Source organism: Bombyx mandarina, chromosome 25 (genome assembly GCF_030267445.1).
Source record: "Bombyx mandarina strain Sakado chromosome 25, ASM3026744v2".
In the NCBI taxonomy this organism is placed as follows: Eukaryota; Metazoa; Arthropoda; class Insecta; order Lepidoptera; family Bombycidae; genus Bombyx; species Bombyx mandarina.
Window position 1 is genome coordinate 1,802,401 of NC_143231.1, and position 17,870 is coordinate 1,820,270.

At 46.8% G+C, this 17,870-nt stretch overlaps 1 protein-coding gene across 2 annotated transcripts in view; it reads right to left on the bottom strand.

Annotated features, from left to right (window-relative positions):
- Nucleotides 1-1,306: 1,306 nt before the first annotated feature.
- The window catches only part of lds (transcription termination factor lodestar), a 36,464-nt gene continuing 19,900 nt past the window's right edge, over nucleotides 1,307-17,870 (bottom strand). Inside the window, exons 15-19 of one of the 2 annotated variants that reach the window (XM_089738657.1) lie at nucleotides 13,056-13,240; nucleotides 12,385-12,559; nucleotides 12,050-12,213; nucleotides 8,905-9,062; nucleotides 1,307-1,742 (exon numbers count right to left, since the gene is read on the bottom strand). In XM_089738657.1, the coding sequence (XP_089594783.1) occupies nucleotides 1,583-1,742; nucleotides 8,905-9,062; nucleotides 12,050-12,213; nucleotides 12,385-12,559; nucleotides 13,056-13,240 (842 nt within the window). In that variant the 3' untranslated portion in view covers nucleotides 1,307-1,582. Of the gene's footprint in view, nucleotides 1,743-8,904; nucleotides 9,063-11,886; nucleotides 12,214-12,384; nucleotides 12,560-13,055; nucleotides 13,241-17,870 lie in introns of those variants that run through there. The other variant, XM_028185387.2, reaches the window with a different exon arrangement.

Genomic DNA, 17,870 nt, shown 5'->3' on the forward strand with positions numbered 1-17,870 from the left:
CGTCGCTTTCTACAGGAATGTTTTTTGTTATTTATTACAAAAAAAATTATTAAAGACCAAGCCCAAAGACAATCTGAAACGAAATAGCTCTATGTGTGACACATTGGCATTGCTGAAGTCCATGGGCGACGGTAACCACTCACCATCAGGTGGGCCGTATGCTCGTCTGCCTACAAAGACAATAAAAATAATAAAAAAACATTCGGGCTATGAGAGAACCGGATTATAAGACATGATTTTTCGACGACAAACTTCTTAACTATTTCTCAACTATCTATGTGCTTAGTGCGAGTTTCTAACGTTCTCGATAGCGTAAAAGTTAACTCGAATTTGTGTGGAGTTGGAACGTTTGCCTACGTTTGCCGCTAGGGGCGCTGTTCTAACTGCATACAAATTCGTGTTAGCTTTTATTATTTATTTATTTATTTATTGGAGTTTACTCCTTTAGAATCGATTTACATATATAGGCCCGGGGTATGAAAATTATGGGGACCAAAATCGTACTAGCATGTCACACGAAATGCGTTATGCGCATGTCACACGAAATGCGCGCCGGGCTGCTGCGCCGGCAGTCCGCCACAAAGCCTCGTACTGATCGCGCGTTTCTCTCATTATTGTATTTTCATATATTTGTTAGTCGTTTGTTTTGTGTCTCGTTAATTTGTTAATAATCTGTAGTGTATCGTGTTGTCGTAATATAGAACTATTTCTCGTATTGTTTCGTTTAATTTTTTATATCCAGTAAACTCCAGTCGTGCGTCGGAGCGGACACACACACTTTTTTTTTTTTTTTATTTATTTATACTTTGTGCACAAAACAAAACTTGTACACAGGCGGACTTAATGCCATGGGCATTCTCTTCCAGTCGACCATAGGGTGGTGCAGAGATAATGCATGGTAGGTGCATTGACAAAAGAATAACAAACACAACAACAAAACAAAAACAAAAAAAAAAAAAAGAACAAACTCAAAACAAAAATCTTCCTTAAAATAACATCTCAGTATTATAGAATACACATACTACAATTCAATATACCTATAAATAAAATAGTAAAATACATACATACACATAATTACACACAATAATATACATGTAAAGTAATAATATATAAATACACATGAAAATACACATATATATATATATATATATATACTATACTTTTACACTATCGAGAACGTTAATAAACTCGCACTAAGCATAGCGCCTTTAGCGGCAAACGTAGGCAAACGTTCCGACTCCATAGAAATTCGAGTTAACTTTTACGCTATCGAGAACGCCATTTTTTTATTGCTTAGATTGGTGGACGAGTGGTTACTGGAGCCCATAGACATCCACAGCGTAAATGCGCCACCCACCTTGAGATATAAGTTCTAAGGTCTCAAGTATAGTTACAACGGCTGCCCCGCCCTTCAAACCGGAACGCATTACTGCTTCACGGCAAAAATAGGCGGGGCGGTGGTACCTACCCGCGCGGTTTTACAAGCGGTCCTACCACCAGTAAATAAACTCGCACTAAGCAAACGGGTTCGTTGTGTCGCAACACGCAAATTATATTAATGCCACATCGTGATATTCGCGCGCTACTGCTGCTGCCCCATATTGAAAAGCATCTTGAGATCCTCGATGGTGAGTTTCGAAGCGTTCGTGTTCTTAGCGCCCGTGAGCACGTTTTCGGCCAACTCCAGCTTCGCTTCTTGCAGCTTCCTTATCGATTGCTCGACGGTGTCCACGCACATGAACCTGTATTCAAAGTGATTATTCATTTATTTTTGACTATAGACGCGACGGTTGCATACCCATTTTCCAATCAATTTTTTTCATCTACACTAATATATAAATCTAGAGTGGTTTTTACGGATGTTCCGTTATAGCTACTGAACCGTGGATCCGATTAACTTGAAACTTGGTATCCATGTAAAAAATACATGTGCTTAATGGATAGGCTAATATTTCTATTTTTCTGTCGTGAAGCAATAAGGCGTTTCGGTTTGAAGGGTGGGGCAGCCGTTGTAACTATACTTGAGACCTTAGAACTTATACCTCCAGGTGAGTGGCGCATTTACGTTGTGGATGTCTATGGGTTCCAGTAACCACTTAACACCAAGTGGGGGACATGTTCGACTCCCTACAGTAGTTGCGGGGGCGTTAATGATGAGAATCTTTGTGGGGGTGAGGAATAATAATGTTAATTTTAAATGCCCAGCGAAGCGGATGGCTACAGGCTAGTTTTTTATATGATCGAAAGGTTACTGGTAGTCCGGAGCCTTTCCAGTTACACCAGGACAGGTGAGCGAGCACGGCCTCAGCCAGGAAGGGTGAGATTTGCTAACAGCTACCCGAAAGAATCCGAAGGAGACCTAACAACTCAAGAGCAGCTGCTTCGCGGATGAATCTACTACCGGATCGGAATCGCGACCCACTGAGAAGATCCGGCGAGAAACTCAGCGGGCTGATGTTTAGGTTAGGTTGCACGTCGAATTTTTTGTCGACTTACACGAATACGGTTACCGGAGTCCCAACCAATGTACCAAACATCGATTTAGTCCTTAAAAAACCCATAGAACAAAATGCTTCATAGATTTTGGAAAAGAAACGTAATTAATTTACCCTAAAGGCGAAAAAAGTATTTTAATGATGACGAATACTTCGTTTACATTTATTAACATGTTTTTTTTTTCGATAAAGTGTATTATTATTATTTTTTATTGCTTAGATGGGTGGACGAGGTCACAGTCCACCTGGTTTTTTAAGTAGTGACTGGAGCCCATAGACATCTACAAGGTAAATGCGCCACCCACCTATAAAAGTTCTAAGGTCTCAAGTATAGTTACAACGGCTGCCCCGCCCTTCAAACCGAAACGCATTACTGCTTCACGGCAGAAATAGGCAGAGTGGTGGTACCCACCCGCGCGCACCAGTAATTACGCAAATTATAATTTTGCGGATTTAATTTTTATTACACGATGTTATGCCTTCACCGTGGAAGTCAATCGTGAACATTTGTTGAGTACATATTTTATTAGAAAAATTGGTACCCGCCTGGGATTCGAACACCGGTGCATCGCTCAATTAGGTAGTAAAAAAACAACAACATTCCGCTCTACCGAGCAAATATCACACATAGTTTAATTTTACATCAGTCTTAGGAACCGCAAAGTTATCCCACATAAGATTCATTAAGTCATTATGAGCTACCAACAAACCCCAATAATGGGACCGGCGAATGACTCAATTAGTTCGAATTAGCCAGTGAAATTGGCTTAAGGAATGATTAACATCTTTAGCCAAATAGTTGACACGCCACACGTAATGCTAATAAAAATATTTGGCAACGGGCAACTTCTCCGAGAGGAGACACCGAGCACTTGCCGTCATTTGCTCGTGTGACCAACATTTACAGTTTATAGGAGACACTTTTGTGATATTAAATGTTTGGTAATATACGACAAAGGGAGGGTCTTGCACCAAGCAGGTGATATTGCTCGGTAGACCGACGGTCCGAATGTTGTTGTTCGGAACTTGTATATAAGGAAGCTTATCTTGAAAATGTCGTAAGCGAGATCCAGGCATCTATCAAATGTCTTGTGGTTTATGATGGCTACCCCCGCCCCAAATAAAATCTGCATAGGTGGCGCTTTCCTTTTATTATTCTCGGTTAGAACACGAATTCACACGTCTGGTGATAAGTAGTTGCTGTAACCTAGAAATCAGATTAGATGAACGTTGCCAATAGACAGTCTTATCATTCAAACGGCAAGTCTTTCGCAATGGAACGGACGGATTCACTGTACCAGAATAACCTCTTGTTTAGGTATTTATTTTTACTCATTTTACAAAAAGATTGACGCTTATTTTACCTGCTTTCAAAACGCAATCAACGAACTATAAACTATTTACGATCATGTAGATATCTATCGATTTATCAGCCCACAGACGTCCACTGGTAAACATAGGCGTCCCCCAAGCCTCGCCACAAAGATCGGTCCTGCACTAATTGCATCCAGCGGATTAACGCGAACCTCAATATGTCGTCCATCCATCTTGTAGGAAGCCTACCCACGCTACGTTATCCGGTACGAGATCGCCTCTCAAAGTTTTCGTCCCTAGCGGGCATCATGTATAGACATCAACTTTACTGATGGAAGGACCTCGCGTGAGTCCGCACAGGTAGGTACCACCGCCCTGCCTATTTCTGCAGTGAAGCAGTAATGCGTTTCGGTTTGAAGGGTGAGGCAGCCGTTGTAACTATATTGAGACCTTAGAACTTATATCTCAAGGTGGGTGGCGGCATTTACGTTGTAGATGTCTATGGGTTCCAGTAACCACTTAACATCAGGCGGGCTGTGAGCTCGTCCACCCATCTAATCAAAAAAAAAAGAAGAAAAAAATACGATTTCAAAATTTGAAATCACACACTCTCGAACCTCTGTAGCGTACGGATATATCCAAACACACATACATTTTTGGTCACCTTAATCTTAAACCGGATATAGGACATTAGTGAGTTCGCATTGTTCTGTAATACAGTTGTGTATTATTTACGTATTTTCCTTTTGCGTGTATTTTTGTGCAACGTACCCTCGAATTACGTCCAAAGTAATAGAGTAGATGTTATTCAGTTCTATAAGAGAATAATATTTCAATATTACGTTAAACAAATGTTTTACATTGAGACCGAGTGGGATATTGTTACTGAAATACGTCATTTCTGTACATCGACTGCCAACATATTGAGGAGTAAAAGGCTATTTGGTTTAAGGGACATTTTAGCAGCTTTACAGAAGAGCCAGTTATAGTATAAAATTTGGAAAAAATATCAAAACAAAAAAAACTTCTTCAGCTATTTGAATGGACTAAGCTTAACTGAAAATTAACTCAATTAAAAACATCGAACTGTGAATCCTAATACCAAATAAAACAGACCTTTAATTACAAAGATCTGCTAAAAAAGGTCGACAAGAATTAAATAAATTAAAAATCTGGATCCCATCACTACAGGCTGGCACTAATAAATGTAAATCCCGAACAGAGATTATAAATATAGCTACCAACTTTTACACTAAATTATACAGTCAACCAGACATTAATCCACTGAGGAAAAAAGATATCTTTAGTCATACTAATACCTCATCTGTACAACACTTTTCCGAGTCTTAAGTCTTAAGACAAGTAAAGAAACTTAAGTCAGAAATAAGCCCAGGACCAGATGGAATTACCAACGAATACATCAAGTTATCTAGAACCTTACTATTGACACCAATCACCATCTTATGGAACAAAATACTTGAAGAAGAAACTGTGCCACAGCTATGGAGGGAGTCTGAGATTATATTACTATATAAAAAAGGTAATCCAGCTGACATAGGGAATTACCGCCCGATTAGCCTTATGCACTGTTTATATAAATTATTTGCCTCCTGCCTACTTGAAAGAATATCCTCCAGCATTGATTCACACCAGCCGATAGAGCAAGCTGGCTTCAGAACGGGTTTTAGCACGGCAGACCATATTCAAGTTGTCGACCAGGTTATCGAAAAATACTTAGAGTTCCAAAGGCCCCTATACCTGGCTTTTATAGATTATAAAAAAAGCTTTCGACTCTATATCACACGACAGTATCTGGGAAGCTTTACATGCATTAAATATTGAAGAAAAATACATCAGCATTCTAAAAAACATTTATACCAACTGCACAAGTAAAGTTAAGCTAGATAGAATCGCAGCAACAATCAACATAAAGGGGGGAGTCCGTCAAGGCGATCCTCTATCCCCAAAACTGTTTATAGCCGTCTTACAACAGATAACGAGCAATTTACCATGGTCTAAAAAAGGGATTAACATAAATGGAAGCTATCTGAGCCATCTCGAATTTGCAGATGACGTTATACTATTTTCTGAATGCCCACAACAATTGAGTATAATGATAAATGAATTACATCAAGCTAGCTCAAAAATTGGCTTAGAAATGAACCTTGAGAAAACGAAAGTAATGACTAATCACCATACGTTACCAATCTCTATCAACAACATTCCTCTTGAAATTGTAGAAAAATATGTATATTTAGGAAAGCAAATATCTTTTAGAAGGGAGAGACACTCAGAAGAAGTGGACCGACGAGTCGCTATGACCTGGAAAAAGTATTGTGCTTATAAGGAAATTTTCAAATCGCAACTGCCATTGTCCACTAAGAAGATAGACATGAACACAACTATACTACCATGCCTGACCTATGGGTGTCAATCATGGACATTTGATTTCAAAACGAAAAATAATATCCAGACCACTCAGAGAAAAATGGAAAGAAGTATTATGGGCTTAAAACTTAAAGACAAGGTGAAATGCACGAATATCCGTCAGAAAACGAAAATAACAGATGCTTTAACATTCTCGCTACAAAGGAAATGGAAATGGGCAGGCCATCTGGCTAGATACAACGACAACAGATTGACAAAAAGATCGGTCGTATGGACAGGTCCACGAGGAAAGAGATCTAAAGGCCGCCCATACGCTAGGTGGGTAGACGAAATTATAACAGTGGCTGGTAAAGATTGGCTGAATATCGTCAAGGATAAGAAGAAGTGGAGTACCTTAGAGGAGGCTTTTACCCGAAAGGGGTCCATACAGAAATAATGTAAATAATATTAAAATTCATATAAGAAAAACACTAACCTTTTAATCCTAAACTAACTTCTTAATTAACTTTTTAAACTTTAATATTTACTGTTTCACTGTTTAATAAAAATAAAAATAAAACCATTAATGTATCTTCAAATTGTTTGTAATTAAGTATTTTTGTGTGGAATAAAGAAAGCTTTATTATTATATTATTATTATTAATTACAAAGATAAATGTTCTTACTGGAGGTAGGACCTCTTGTGAGTCCGCAAGGGTAGGTACCACCTATTTCTGCCGTGAAGCAGTAATGCGTTTCGGTTTGAAGGGTGGGGCAGCCGTTGTAACTATACTTGAAACCTCAGAACTTATAGGTATATCTCAAGGTGAGTGGCGCATTTATGTTGTGGATGTCTATGGGCTCCAGTAACCACTTAACACCAGTTGGGCTGTGAGCTCGTCCACCCAACTAAGCAATAAAAAAAAGTTTCCCTGTTCACGCCTATACTCTCATTTAATGTTAATGGTGGAAAGTTATTTAGTTTTTGTTTATTTATAAGCGGAGTAAATTGTCCCTTACGGTGCTTCTAGGTACCCCAAGCACCGGTCATCGTCCTCGTCGAACCCGTCGCGTGCGACAAAGGGCTCGGCGAGTACATTAACCCTCAGACACAGCCCACTGAGTTTTTCGCCGGATCTTCTCAGTGGGTCGCGTTTCCCATCCGGGGGTAGATTCTGCGAAGCACTGGTCTTGCTTGGGCCAGTGTTAGCAACACCTCCGGTTTGAGCCCCGAGACCTCACCTACACGCTGGGGTAATGCTGAAATAGCATCAAGGCTATCAGCATAGGTAATAAAAAAAAAATATCCACGCGGCATCTCGAAACGCGAGATGTTATTATTGTTTTCATAATTTTATATCATACAGCGTGATGCGTGCGCGGTCCAGTCAGTTTGACGAATTGCGGGTCAACGACCTCGGGTCATCGACCTTGCGGCGCGGCTGTCTTAAGGGAGCCGCCGCGGGACCGGGGGGGGGGGGGTCGCTCTATTGTGACGCTCACAACACGCTTGTTGGTTAACTAACTTTCGTTTAGTTTTCGTAAATAGATCATATTATTCGACAGTTAAGGCATAAGATTAAGTAAAGTTTTTCATCTTTGAACATATCATATGACAATTGCATATAATTAAAAAAGAATCAATGCAAAAACTATAGTCAAAAGATTGACTTGGTAGTGCCCCGGTCACCGTTCTCGTCGAACCCGTCGCTTGCGACGAAGGGCTCGACGAATAAATTAATCCTCAGACACAGCCCACTGAGTTTCTCGCTGGATCTTCTCAGTGGGTCGCGTTTCCGATCCGGTGGTAGATTCTGCGAAGCACTGCCCTGGCTAGGGCCAGTGTTAGCAACGTCGTCCGGTTTCAGCCCCGTGAGCTCACCTACTAGTTAAGGCTACGCTAATATAGCCTCTCAAGGCTCTCAACTTATGTAGAAAAAAAAAAGGTAGTGCAGTAGTCAGCGGTTCTGTTGCGCCAAGGGTCGTGGGTTCGATTCCCACATCGGGCAAACATTCGTGTGATGTATGTATTGTCAGTTTCTGGTACCGACAACAAATGGAGACCTAATTTGGGGCTGGATGACCGTGCGTGATTTGTTCAGATTTATTTATTTATTTGAAGTGAAACTTTTATAACATCGTCTCAAAAAATTTCGTCTGTGTGTTGCATGTCGCGTGACGGTCGGCCGCGGAGTAGGGATAAAGTGAAAGGCGCTCGTCAGAGCAGCCGAGGCCAATATGGCGGCGCCTATAGTTCGCAGCAGCTGACCGTGTAGTGTATAGACTCATTTGTGCCAGTGCTCCACGCTATTTTGTTTTTGTTTTTTTTGTCAGTGTTTAATGTGTCAGAGTTAAATGTCTATAATGTGAAAAAAAGTTTCATTTTTACTGGTTTCATAAAACCACACAATCCTTTATTATTATTATTATTATTTATAACTATTTTATACCAAATAAAAATCGTGACTAGTATATGGGGCAGTAGTTATCACTGGTGGTAGGACCTCTTGGGGAGTCCGCACGGGTAGGTACCACCACCCCGCATATTTCCGCCATGAACCTGTAATGCGTTTCGGTTCGAAGGGTGGGGCAGCCGTTGTAACTATACTTATATCTCAAGGTGGGTGGCGCATTTACGTTGTAGATGTCTATGGGCTCCAGTAACCACTTAACACCAGGTGGGCTGTGAGCTCGTCCATCCATCTAAGTAACAAAAAAAAATTGTTACCTGTAGATGTGCACGGTCTTATCCTGGCCGACGCGGTAGACGCGGTCCTGCGCCTGCTGCTCGAGCTGCGGGTTCCAGTGCGGGTCCAGCAGGAACAGGTGGTTGGCGCCGCACAGGTTCAAACCCACGCCCCCCGCGCACAGCGACAGCAGCATCACCTGAGCGAACAACGTTACCGTGTCATCATCGAAGAAAGAAAGAAAGAGATATATTTTTGATCCATATCGACATAGGAGTAAAATGATAGTACAGTAGATTGGGAGGAATAGAGACTTAGAATAGGGACAAATCTGGGATGTCACAATACTTTTGTTGAGTTGTTAGATATTAAACTTTGTTGAACTGAAAATGACTTTTAATTAGTGTTTAAAAATATTAAATAGTTTAATTTAGTCATCAAAGTTTTTTTAATTTATTAAAGATATTAAAAAAATAATTAGCTAAAGTTAGGTACCTACCTAACAACTAAATAGTGCCAGCCCTATCGAAAAACTCTATTGTCCCCATACATAGCCTGATTCACCCCAAAATCAAGGTGAATCGGGTCAAGCCAGTTTTTTCAGTTTTTGGTGTATATTTTGTAATGAACTAGGAATAAAAACACATCGTATATAAAAATTTAGCCTTCGGAACCATTCTAATCTCCATTTTATTACTATAACTAAAAAAAACGTTAAAAATCAATGTGGAACTTAAAAAGTGTCCCGATTCTCCCTATTTTACGGTACCATTAGTTTCAAAATATAAGAAAAAAGGTAAACGCTCCCGCTCAGCGTCACGCTGCGGACTTCATGGCGGGGGCTGCCCCCCTACTGTATGAGCTGGTCTGCGTACCTTGACGGCACTGTTGTGGTCGTTGATGGCGTGCACGAGCGCGGGCCGGGCCGTCACCGGCACGCTCCCGCTCAGCGTCACGCTGCGGACCTCATGGCGGGGGCTGCCCCCCTACTGTATGAGCTGGTCTGCGTACCTTGACGGCACTGTTGTGGTCGTTGATGGCGTGCACGAGCGCGGGCCGGGCCGTCACCGGCACGCTCCCGCTCAGCGTCACGCTGCGGACCTCATGGCGGGGGCTGCCCCCCTACTGTATGAGCTGGTCTGCGTACCTTGACGGCACTGTTGTGGTCGTTGATGGCGTGCACGAGCGCGGGCCGGGCCGTCACCGGCACGCTCCCGCTCAGCGTCACGCTGCGGACCTCATGGCGGGGGCTGCCCCCCTACTGTATGAGCTGGTCTGCGTACCTTGACGGCACTGTTGTGGTCGTTGATGGCGTGCACGAGCGCGGGCCGGGCCGTCACCGGCACGCTCCCGCTCAGCGTCACGCTGCGGACCTCATGGCGGGGGCTGCCCCCCTACTGTATGAGCTGGTCTGCGTACCTTGACGGCACTGTTGTGGTCGTTGATGGCGTGCACGAGCGCGGGCCGGGCCGTCACCGGCACGCTCCCGCTCAGCGTCACGCTGCGGACCTCATGGCGGGGGCTGCCCCCCTACTGTATGAGCTGGTCTGCGTACCTTGACGGCACTGTTGTGGTCGTTGATGGCGTGCACGAGCGCGGGCCGGGCCGTCACCGGCACGCTCCCGCTCAGCGTCACGCTGCGGACCTCATGGCGGGGGCTGCCCCCCTACTGTATGAGCTGGTCTGCGTACCTTGACGGCACTGTTGTGGTCGTTGATGGCGTGCACGAGCGCGGGCCGGGCCGTCACCGGCACGCTCCCGCTCAGCGTCACGCTGCGGACCTCATGGCGGGGGCTGCCCCCCTACTGTATGAGCTGGTCTGCGTACCTTGACGGCACTGTTGTGGTCGTTGATGGCGTGCACGAGCGCGGGCCGGGCCGTCACCGGCACGCTCCCGCTCAGCGTCACGCTGCGGACCTCATGGCGGGGGCTGCCCCCCTACTGTATGAGCTGGTCTGCGTACCTTGACGGCACTGTTGTGGTCGTTGATGGCGTGCACGAGCGCGGGCCGGGCCGTCACCGGCACGCTCCCGCTCAGCGTCACGCTGCGGACCTCATGGCGGGGGCTGCCCCCCTACTGTATGAGCTGGTCTGCGTACCTTGACGGCACTGTTGTGGTCGTTGATGGCGTGCACGAGCGCGGGCCGGGCCGTCACCGGCACGCTCCCGCTCAGCGTCACGCTGCGGACCTCATGGCGGGGGCTGCCCCCCTACTGTATGAGCTGGTCTGCGTACCTTGACGGCACTGTTGTGGTCGTTGATGGCGTGCACGAGCGCGGGCCGGGCCGTCACCGGCACGCTCCCGCTCAGCGTCACGCTGCGGACCTCATGGCGGGGGCTGCCCCCCTACTGTATGAGCTGGTCTGCGTACCTTGACGGCACTGTTGTGGTCGTTGATGGCGTGCACGAGCGCGGGCCGGGCCGTCACCGGCACGCTCCCGCTCAGCGTCACGCTGCGGACCTCATGGCGGGGGCTGCCCCCCTACTGTATGAGCTGGTCTGCGTACCTTGACGGCACTGTTGTGGTCGTTGATGGCGTGCACGAGCGCGGGCCGGGCCGTCACCGGCACGCTCCCGCTCAGCGTCACGCTGCGGACCTCATGGCGGGGGCTGCCCCCCTACTGTATGAGCTGGTCTGCGTACCTTGACGGCACTGTTGTGGTCGTTGATGGCGTGCACGAGCGCGGGCCGGGCCGTCACCGGCACGCTCCCGCTCAGCGTCACGCTGCGGACCTCATGGCGGGGCTGCCCCCCTACTGTATGAGCTGGTCTGCGTACCTTGACGGCACTGTTGTGGTCGTTGATGGCGTGCACGAGCGCGGGCCGGGCCGTCACCGGCACGCTCCCGCTCAGCGTCACGCTGCGGACCTCATGGCGGGGGCTGCCCCCCTACTGTATGAGCTGGTCTGCGTACCTTGACGGCACTGTTGTGGTCGTTGATGGCGTGCACGAGCGCGGGCCGGGCCGTCACCGGCACGCTCCCGCTCAGCGTCACGCTGCGGACCTCATGGCGGGGGCTGCCCCCCTACTGTATGAGCTGGTCTGCGTACCTTGACGGCACTGTTGTGGTCGTTGATGGCGTGCACGAGCGCGGGCCGGGCCGTCACCGGCACGCTCCCGCTCAGCGTCACGCTGCGGACCTCATGGCGGGGGCTGCCCCCCTACTGTATGAGCTGGTCTGCGTACCTTGACGGCACTGTTGTGGTCGTTGATGGCGTGCACGAGCGCGGGCCGGGCCGTCACCGGCACGCTCCCGCTCAGCGTCACGCTGCGGACCGCCATGGCTGACAGCTGCTTCTCGACCAAGTGAAGAACACTTGTCCATTGTGACACGATAACTGCCTTTTCACCTGTTGAAGTTGACTTTAGAAAATTTAAAATTGTTTTAAGATAAGTGTTTCACAGAATATAGGGATTATGGTGTTAATTGTTATTGATGTTTTTTTATTGCGAATTGGTTGGTAAACTTTTTGCTATAAAGTTATTTGCAAATAACTCTACACAACCCAGGGGCAACTGACCTGGCTTAGAAAATACATTCTCTTTGAGACACTCCATGACAGCGTTGATCTTTGATGAAGGCCTGGTTAGTTCGAACACGGGATTGTTCGGACTCAGGACAGACCTTATGGCTTCGGCTGCCGTGGTGCCTTCCTCTTGGACACCTTCGGTTTCATCTTCATCGTCTTTCGAACTCTGCCAGATGTTTATATTTAGTTGAGAGGTATGTAATGAAAATCAAGTATTATCAGCGACTAAAGACAGCAATAGTTTAGAGTGAGAGCGCATGATCGCTGCCGCCATTTTCGATTCGTTTCTTTATTGGCACGGCTTATACCGGGCTGATGATTAGCTGGATTAATTATTATTATGGCTTGTCCAAATCATTCTAATAGCTAATGACTCGTGTAATGTGTGAGTGAGCAGTAACTACTGGTGGTAGGACCTCTCGTGAGTCCGCGCGGGTAGGTACCACCACCCTGCCTATTTTTGCCGTGAAGCAGTAATGCGTTTCGGTTTGAAGGGCGGGGCAGCCGTTGTAACTATACTCGAGACTTTAGAACTTATCTCGTCATCTCAGGTGGGTGGCTCATTTACGTTGAAGATATCTATGGGCCCCAGTTACCACATAACACCAGGTGGGCTGTGAGCTCGTCCACACATCTAAGCAATAAATTTAAAAAAAAGATACCTCCTTCCGGCTGTCCTCGAGCGACATTTTGTTGAGTTCGTCGAGCAAGTCGCTCCCGGCCGGGTCCGCGTCGAGGTCGGGCGCGGCGTCGTCCAGCATGGCGGCTATGAGTCCGCAGTGGCAGCACACTTGCCGCAGACGGAGCAACAGGACCAGGATCTCGTGGGACTTGACCGGTTTAGCACCTTCAAATAGAGTTCATTTTTCCCTAGCTCATCGTTGGTAGCCAAAGGGGCTATTACAGCTTCATGTGGAGGGGTAGGTGAGCTTATGGGCTCAACATTGCATTGCTAACACTGGCCCTAGTAAAAGCAGTGCTTCGCAGAATCTACCACCAGACCGGAATCGCGACCCAATGAGAAGCTGTAGCGATAAACTCAGTGGGTTTTTTTTTCCTACCTAAGCTGATAGCCTTGAGAGGGTATTTCAGCGTAACCTTAACTAGTAGGTGAGCTCACGGGACTCAAGCCTGACGACGTTGCTAACACGAACCCTAGCAAGAGCCGTGCTTCGCAGAATCTACCACCGGATCGGAAACGCGACCCACTGAGAAGATCCGGCGAGAAAATCAGTGGGCGGTGTTTCAATGGGTTCTAGGGTATATGTACGTATTTGTTGTTAAGCATTTTTTTAAATTGAGTTTTAATATACTTCTCTTTAAGAATAGTCTGTGACGATAAGTTGATTGGGATGCGTTGGAAAATTTTGACTTTGATATAGATATATGTTTATAGCCGAGCTATCGAAGGAATATTATTCCAATGTAACGTCTCAAAGGAGCGGTGGATTTATGCAGTTTGTTTGTTGAGATAGACACAAAAAGAATCCATATTTGAATCAGTATTATAAAGACCATTTTTGAGAAAGAGAGAGAGAGAGAGAGAGAGTATTCTTTATTGTACACCAAAAAAACAAATAAACAGTGCGATACATTAAATACAAAGAAGTACAATTGGCGGTCTTATCGCTAAGACCGATCTCTTCCAGACAACCATCAGGTGGACAAGAATCATTTGGAAACGAACTACGCGCGGTGTACCAATATATGTACACATACATACACTACCCTCTCACAGAAAATCAGCGTGAAGTGGGGGCCTCCTAGAGGCCACCGCGTTTCGACTGGTGAGTGAGAGTCCCGGTGCCCTTATCCCTCTACCTCGGGGCCCAAATAGCAACTGGCACTTTCATTATACTACACGTATCGCAACAGATTTTCTAGGGACTGTTGCGTTGCGTGTGGGAATGAGTATCAGTTGGCCCCTTCCTGTCTTTTTATTCCCTGTCCCACAATTCCTCACCCTCTGTGACCTTTCTCCTTCCCTTTCCTTCCCCACCCCTTATGCTATTTTTGATTTTTGTGATGGCGACGAGTGATACAAATAAAATACCCCAGGAGGGTACCAGTCTCTTAGAGACTGGAGAATCCCTCTCTGAGCGAGAGCGAGAGATGCTATCCTCTCGCTCTGGCTCAGGCTGCCCATCGTATTCTGGGGGGGCACATCAAGCGTCGTTTATCACAGCTGCTGGGTGCAAACTGAGCCCAATAACGAGGAAGTCCCCCTCCACTTTAGCAGTGGATTTTTCTAACATCAGGGGACTTCACTCGAACTTAAATGCCGTCCACCACCATCTCGAGACGGAAAGGCCAGATTTGCTTTTCCTGACGGAGACGCAGATTTCCTCCCCAACTGACACTTCATATCTAAAGTACCCGGCCTATAGCCTGGAGCACATTTTTGTGCCACGCGCCGGCGTGTGTGTGTACATCAGGGAGGGAATTTGTTACCGTAGGCTCAGCAGTCTTGAAGGCAGAGACCTGTCGACCCTTTGGGTGCGCGTCGATTGTGAGGATCACATTCGCGTCTACGCGTGCCTTTACAGGTCTCATAGCGGAAATTCGGAAATTGACCGGCTCTTCGAGCACCTGCAGGTGTCCACTGACAGAATACTTGAGCAGATTCCTACCGCAGAAATTGTGGTTTTGGGCGACTTTAATGCCCACTACTCTGACTGGCTTGGGTCAACACGTACTGACCATGCGGGAAGGTCTGCTCACGATTTTGCCATTGCCAATGGTCTGACGCAGATGGTACCTTCTCCCACACGTGTGCCGGATGTGGAAGACCATTCGCCTTCCTTATTGGACCTTCTGCTGACCTCTCGCCCCGAACCCATTCGGGTATGGGTCGATGCTCCTCTCGGGTCATCGGACCATTGCCTAGTTCGGAGCGTGGTGCCTCTCACCGTCTCGTCACAACCACTTCCATCTGGTAGACGACGTGTTTGGCACTACAGGTCAGCAGACTGGAACGGGATGCGCTCTTTCTTTGCATCCTACCCATGGGGGCAGATTTGCTTCAAGTCAGAGGATCCTAGCACCTGCGCTGACTCGGTTGCCGGCGTCGTGCTGCAGGGCATGGAATTGTTTGTTCCTAGCTCAGCGGTGCCTGTCGGTGGCAGGTCTCGGCCCTGGTTTGGTGGGTCCTGCCGTGACGCACATCGTCGCAAGCGGGAATGCTACCAGGCTTGGGCTATGGCAAAGGCCGCTAAGGATGTAAACTCTGACTCACTCAAGAAGAAGTACAACTCTGCTTCCAGGTTCTTTAAGAAGCAAATTGCATTGGCAAAGTCAAATTACGTTGGGAGAATTGGCGAGAGACTGGCGCGCCTGCCATCTGGCTCTCGTGCGTTCTGGTCTCTCGCTAAGGCTGTCCAGGGTAATTTCTGTCGGTCGACGCTTCCACCTTTGCGTGGGGAGGATGGTTCATTGGCCTATTCCGCAAGGGAGAAAGCCGATCTTCTTGGCTCTATCTTTGCGGAAAACTCGACTCTTGACGACAGGGGGAACACTCCTCCTACCATCCCAAGGTGTGAAACCACAATGGCGGACGTCCGCTTCACACAGTGTGCTGTGCGGAAAGCACTATTCTCCCTGGATGTCAACAAGTCGAGTGGGCCCGATGGAATATCTCCTATTGTGCTGAAGGTGTGTGCTCCAGAGCTGGCACCGGTTTTAAAGCGCTTATTCAGACACTCTTATGTCCTCGGCGTTGTCCCACATTCATGGAAGACGGCTCTAGTACACCCGATCCCTAAAAAAGACGACCGCTCAGATCCGTCCAACTACAGGCCTATCGCTATCACCTCCTTGCTCTCCAAAATTATGGAATCCATAATAAACCGCCAGCTCATGGGCTACCTGGAAGAGCACCAGCTGATCAGCGACCGCCAATATGGCTTCCGCAAAGGCCGATCAGCTGGTGATCTTTTGGCTTTACTAACTCACCGTTGGGCGCAGGCGGTTGAGAGTAGGGGTGAGGCACTAGGCGTTAGTTTGGACATTGCGAAAGCCTTCGATCGGGTTTGGCATAAAGCCTTACTATCGAAGCTTCCTTCCTATGGGCTTCCTGAGAGACTTTGTAGGTGGATCGGCAGTTTCCTTGCGGAACGGAGAGTTAAAGTCGTCGTAGACGGCTCATGCTCGGACCCCCGGACCGTAAATGCTGGTGTTCCCCAAGGCTGCGTGTTATCCCCGACATTGTTCATGGCCGCAGCAATATCTCTCGGGATCACGTCGATGAGTGTCGGAACAAACTTGTGTCTGAAATCGAATCATCCCTTGTGAAGATTTCCGATTGGGGGGGACTAAATCTAGTCCAGTTTAACCCTTCTAAGACTCAAGTTTGCGCGTTTACCGCTAAAAAAGCCCCCTTTGTCGCATCGCCACTCTTCGGAAACACTCACCTTTGTGCCAAGCCGAACATGGGCGTTCTGGACGTAGACATTTCGAGTGTTGTCCAGTTTGGCGGTCATTTGGAGAGCAAGGCTAAAATGGCCTCCAAAAAACTCGGAGTACTCAACAGGGCCAAACAGTACTTCAAGCCGGCTCACCGCCTTAAGCTGTATAAGGCGCAGGTGCGGCCTCACATGGAGTATTGTTGCCACCTTTGGGCCGGGGCTCCGGGTTATCAGCTATCTCCCTTTGACCGAATTCAACGTAGGGCATCTCGGATTGTCGACGATCCTGTACTTACCGATCGGCTAGATCCTTTGGCACTGCGTAGGGATTTATCTTCCCTATGCATACTTTACAGAATTTACAATGGGGAGTGTTCCGAGGAGTTGTTCAATTTAATAGAAGCCGCTGATTTTCGCAACCGATCGTCTCGCCGGAACTATCATCCGCACCATCTGGATGGTTGGCGTTCCACTACAATGCGTTTTAAAAACAGTTTTCTGCCACGCACAGTAAATCTCTGGAATTCGTTGCCATCAGCGGTCTTCCCCAACAACTGCGACATTGGGTTATTCAAGAAAAGAGCATATTCTTATCTGAAGGGTAGGCAACGCACTGGCGTAAACGCTGGTGACCGTGGGCGGCGGTGAATCACTTACCATCAGGTGACCCGTCTTGCTCGTTTGCCTCTTACTGGTTATAAAAAAAAAAAAAAAAAAAAAAACATACATAGACATATCCGTAAATATACATGCAATTAATACACAATGTAATATAATAATAATTATTAAAGAAATCGGTTGTCTGTAAAGTCGGTTTACTAACGATAGTTGAACGTGACAACGTCATAAGAAAATACTGATGGAATGGTTTCATTTTTCAATTATCGCAATTATTGTTGCTATATACAATTGACACCACATTCACTTTTCACTGAACTTCATACTTGACGAAAACATGCAAATGTATTGTATTATTGTATAGCAACTGTCCACGCGGATGCATCGCTCACTCAAGTAGGAGAGAGACAGATGTCGAACGCTGCCGAACGCGGAGGCCGATTGTGCCTCTTTGTC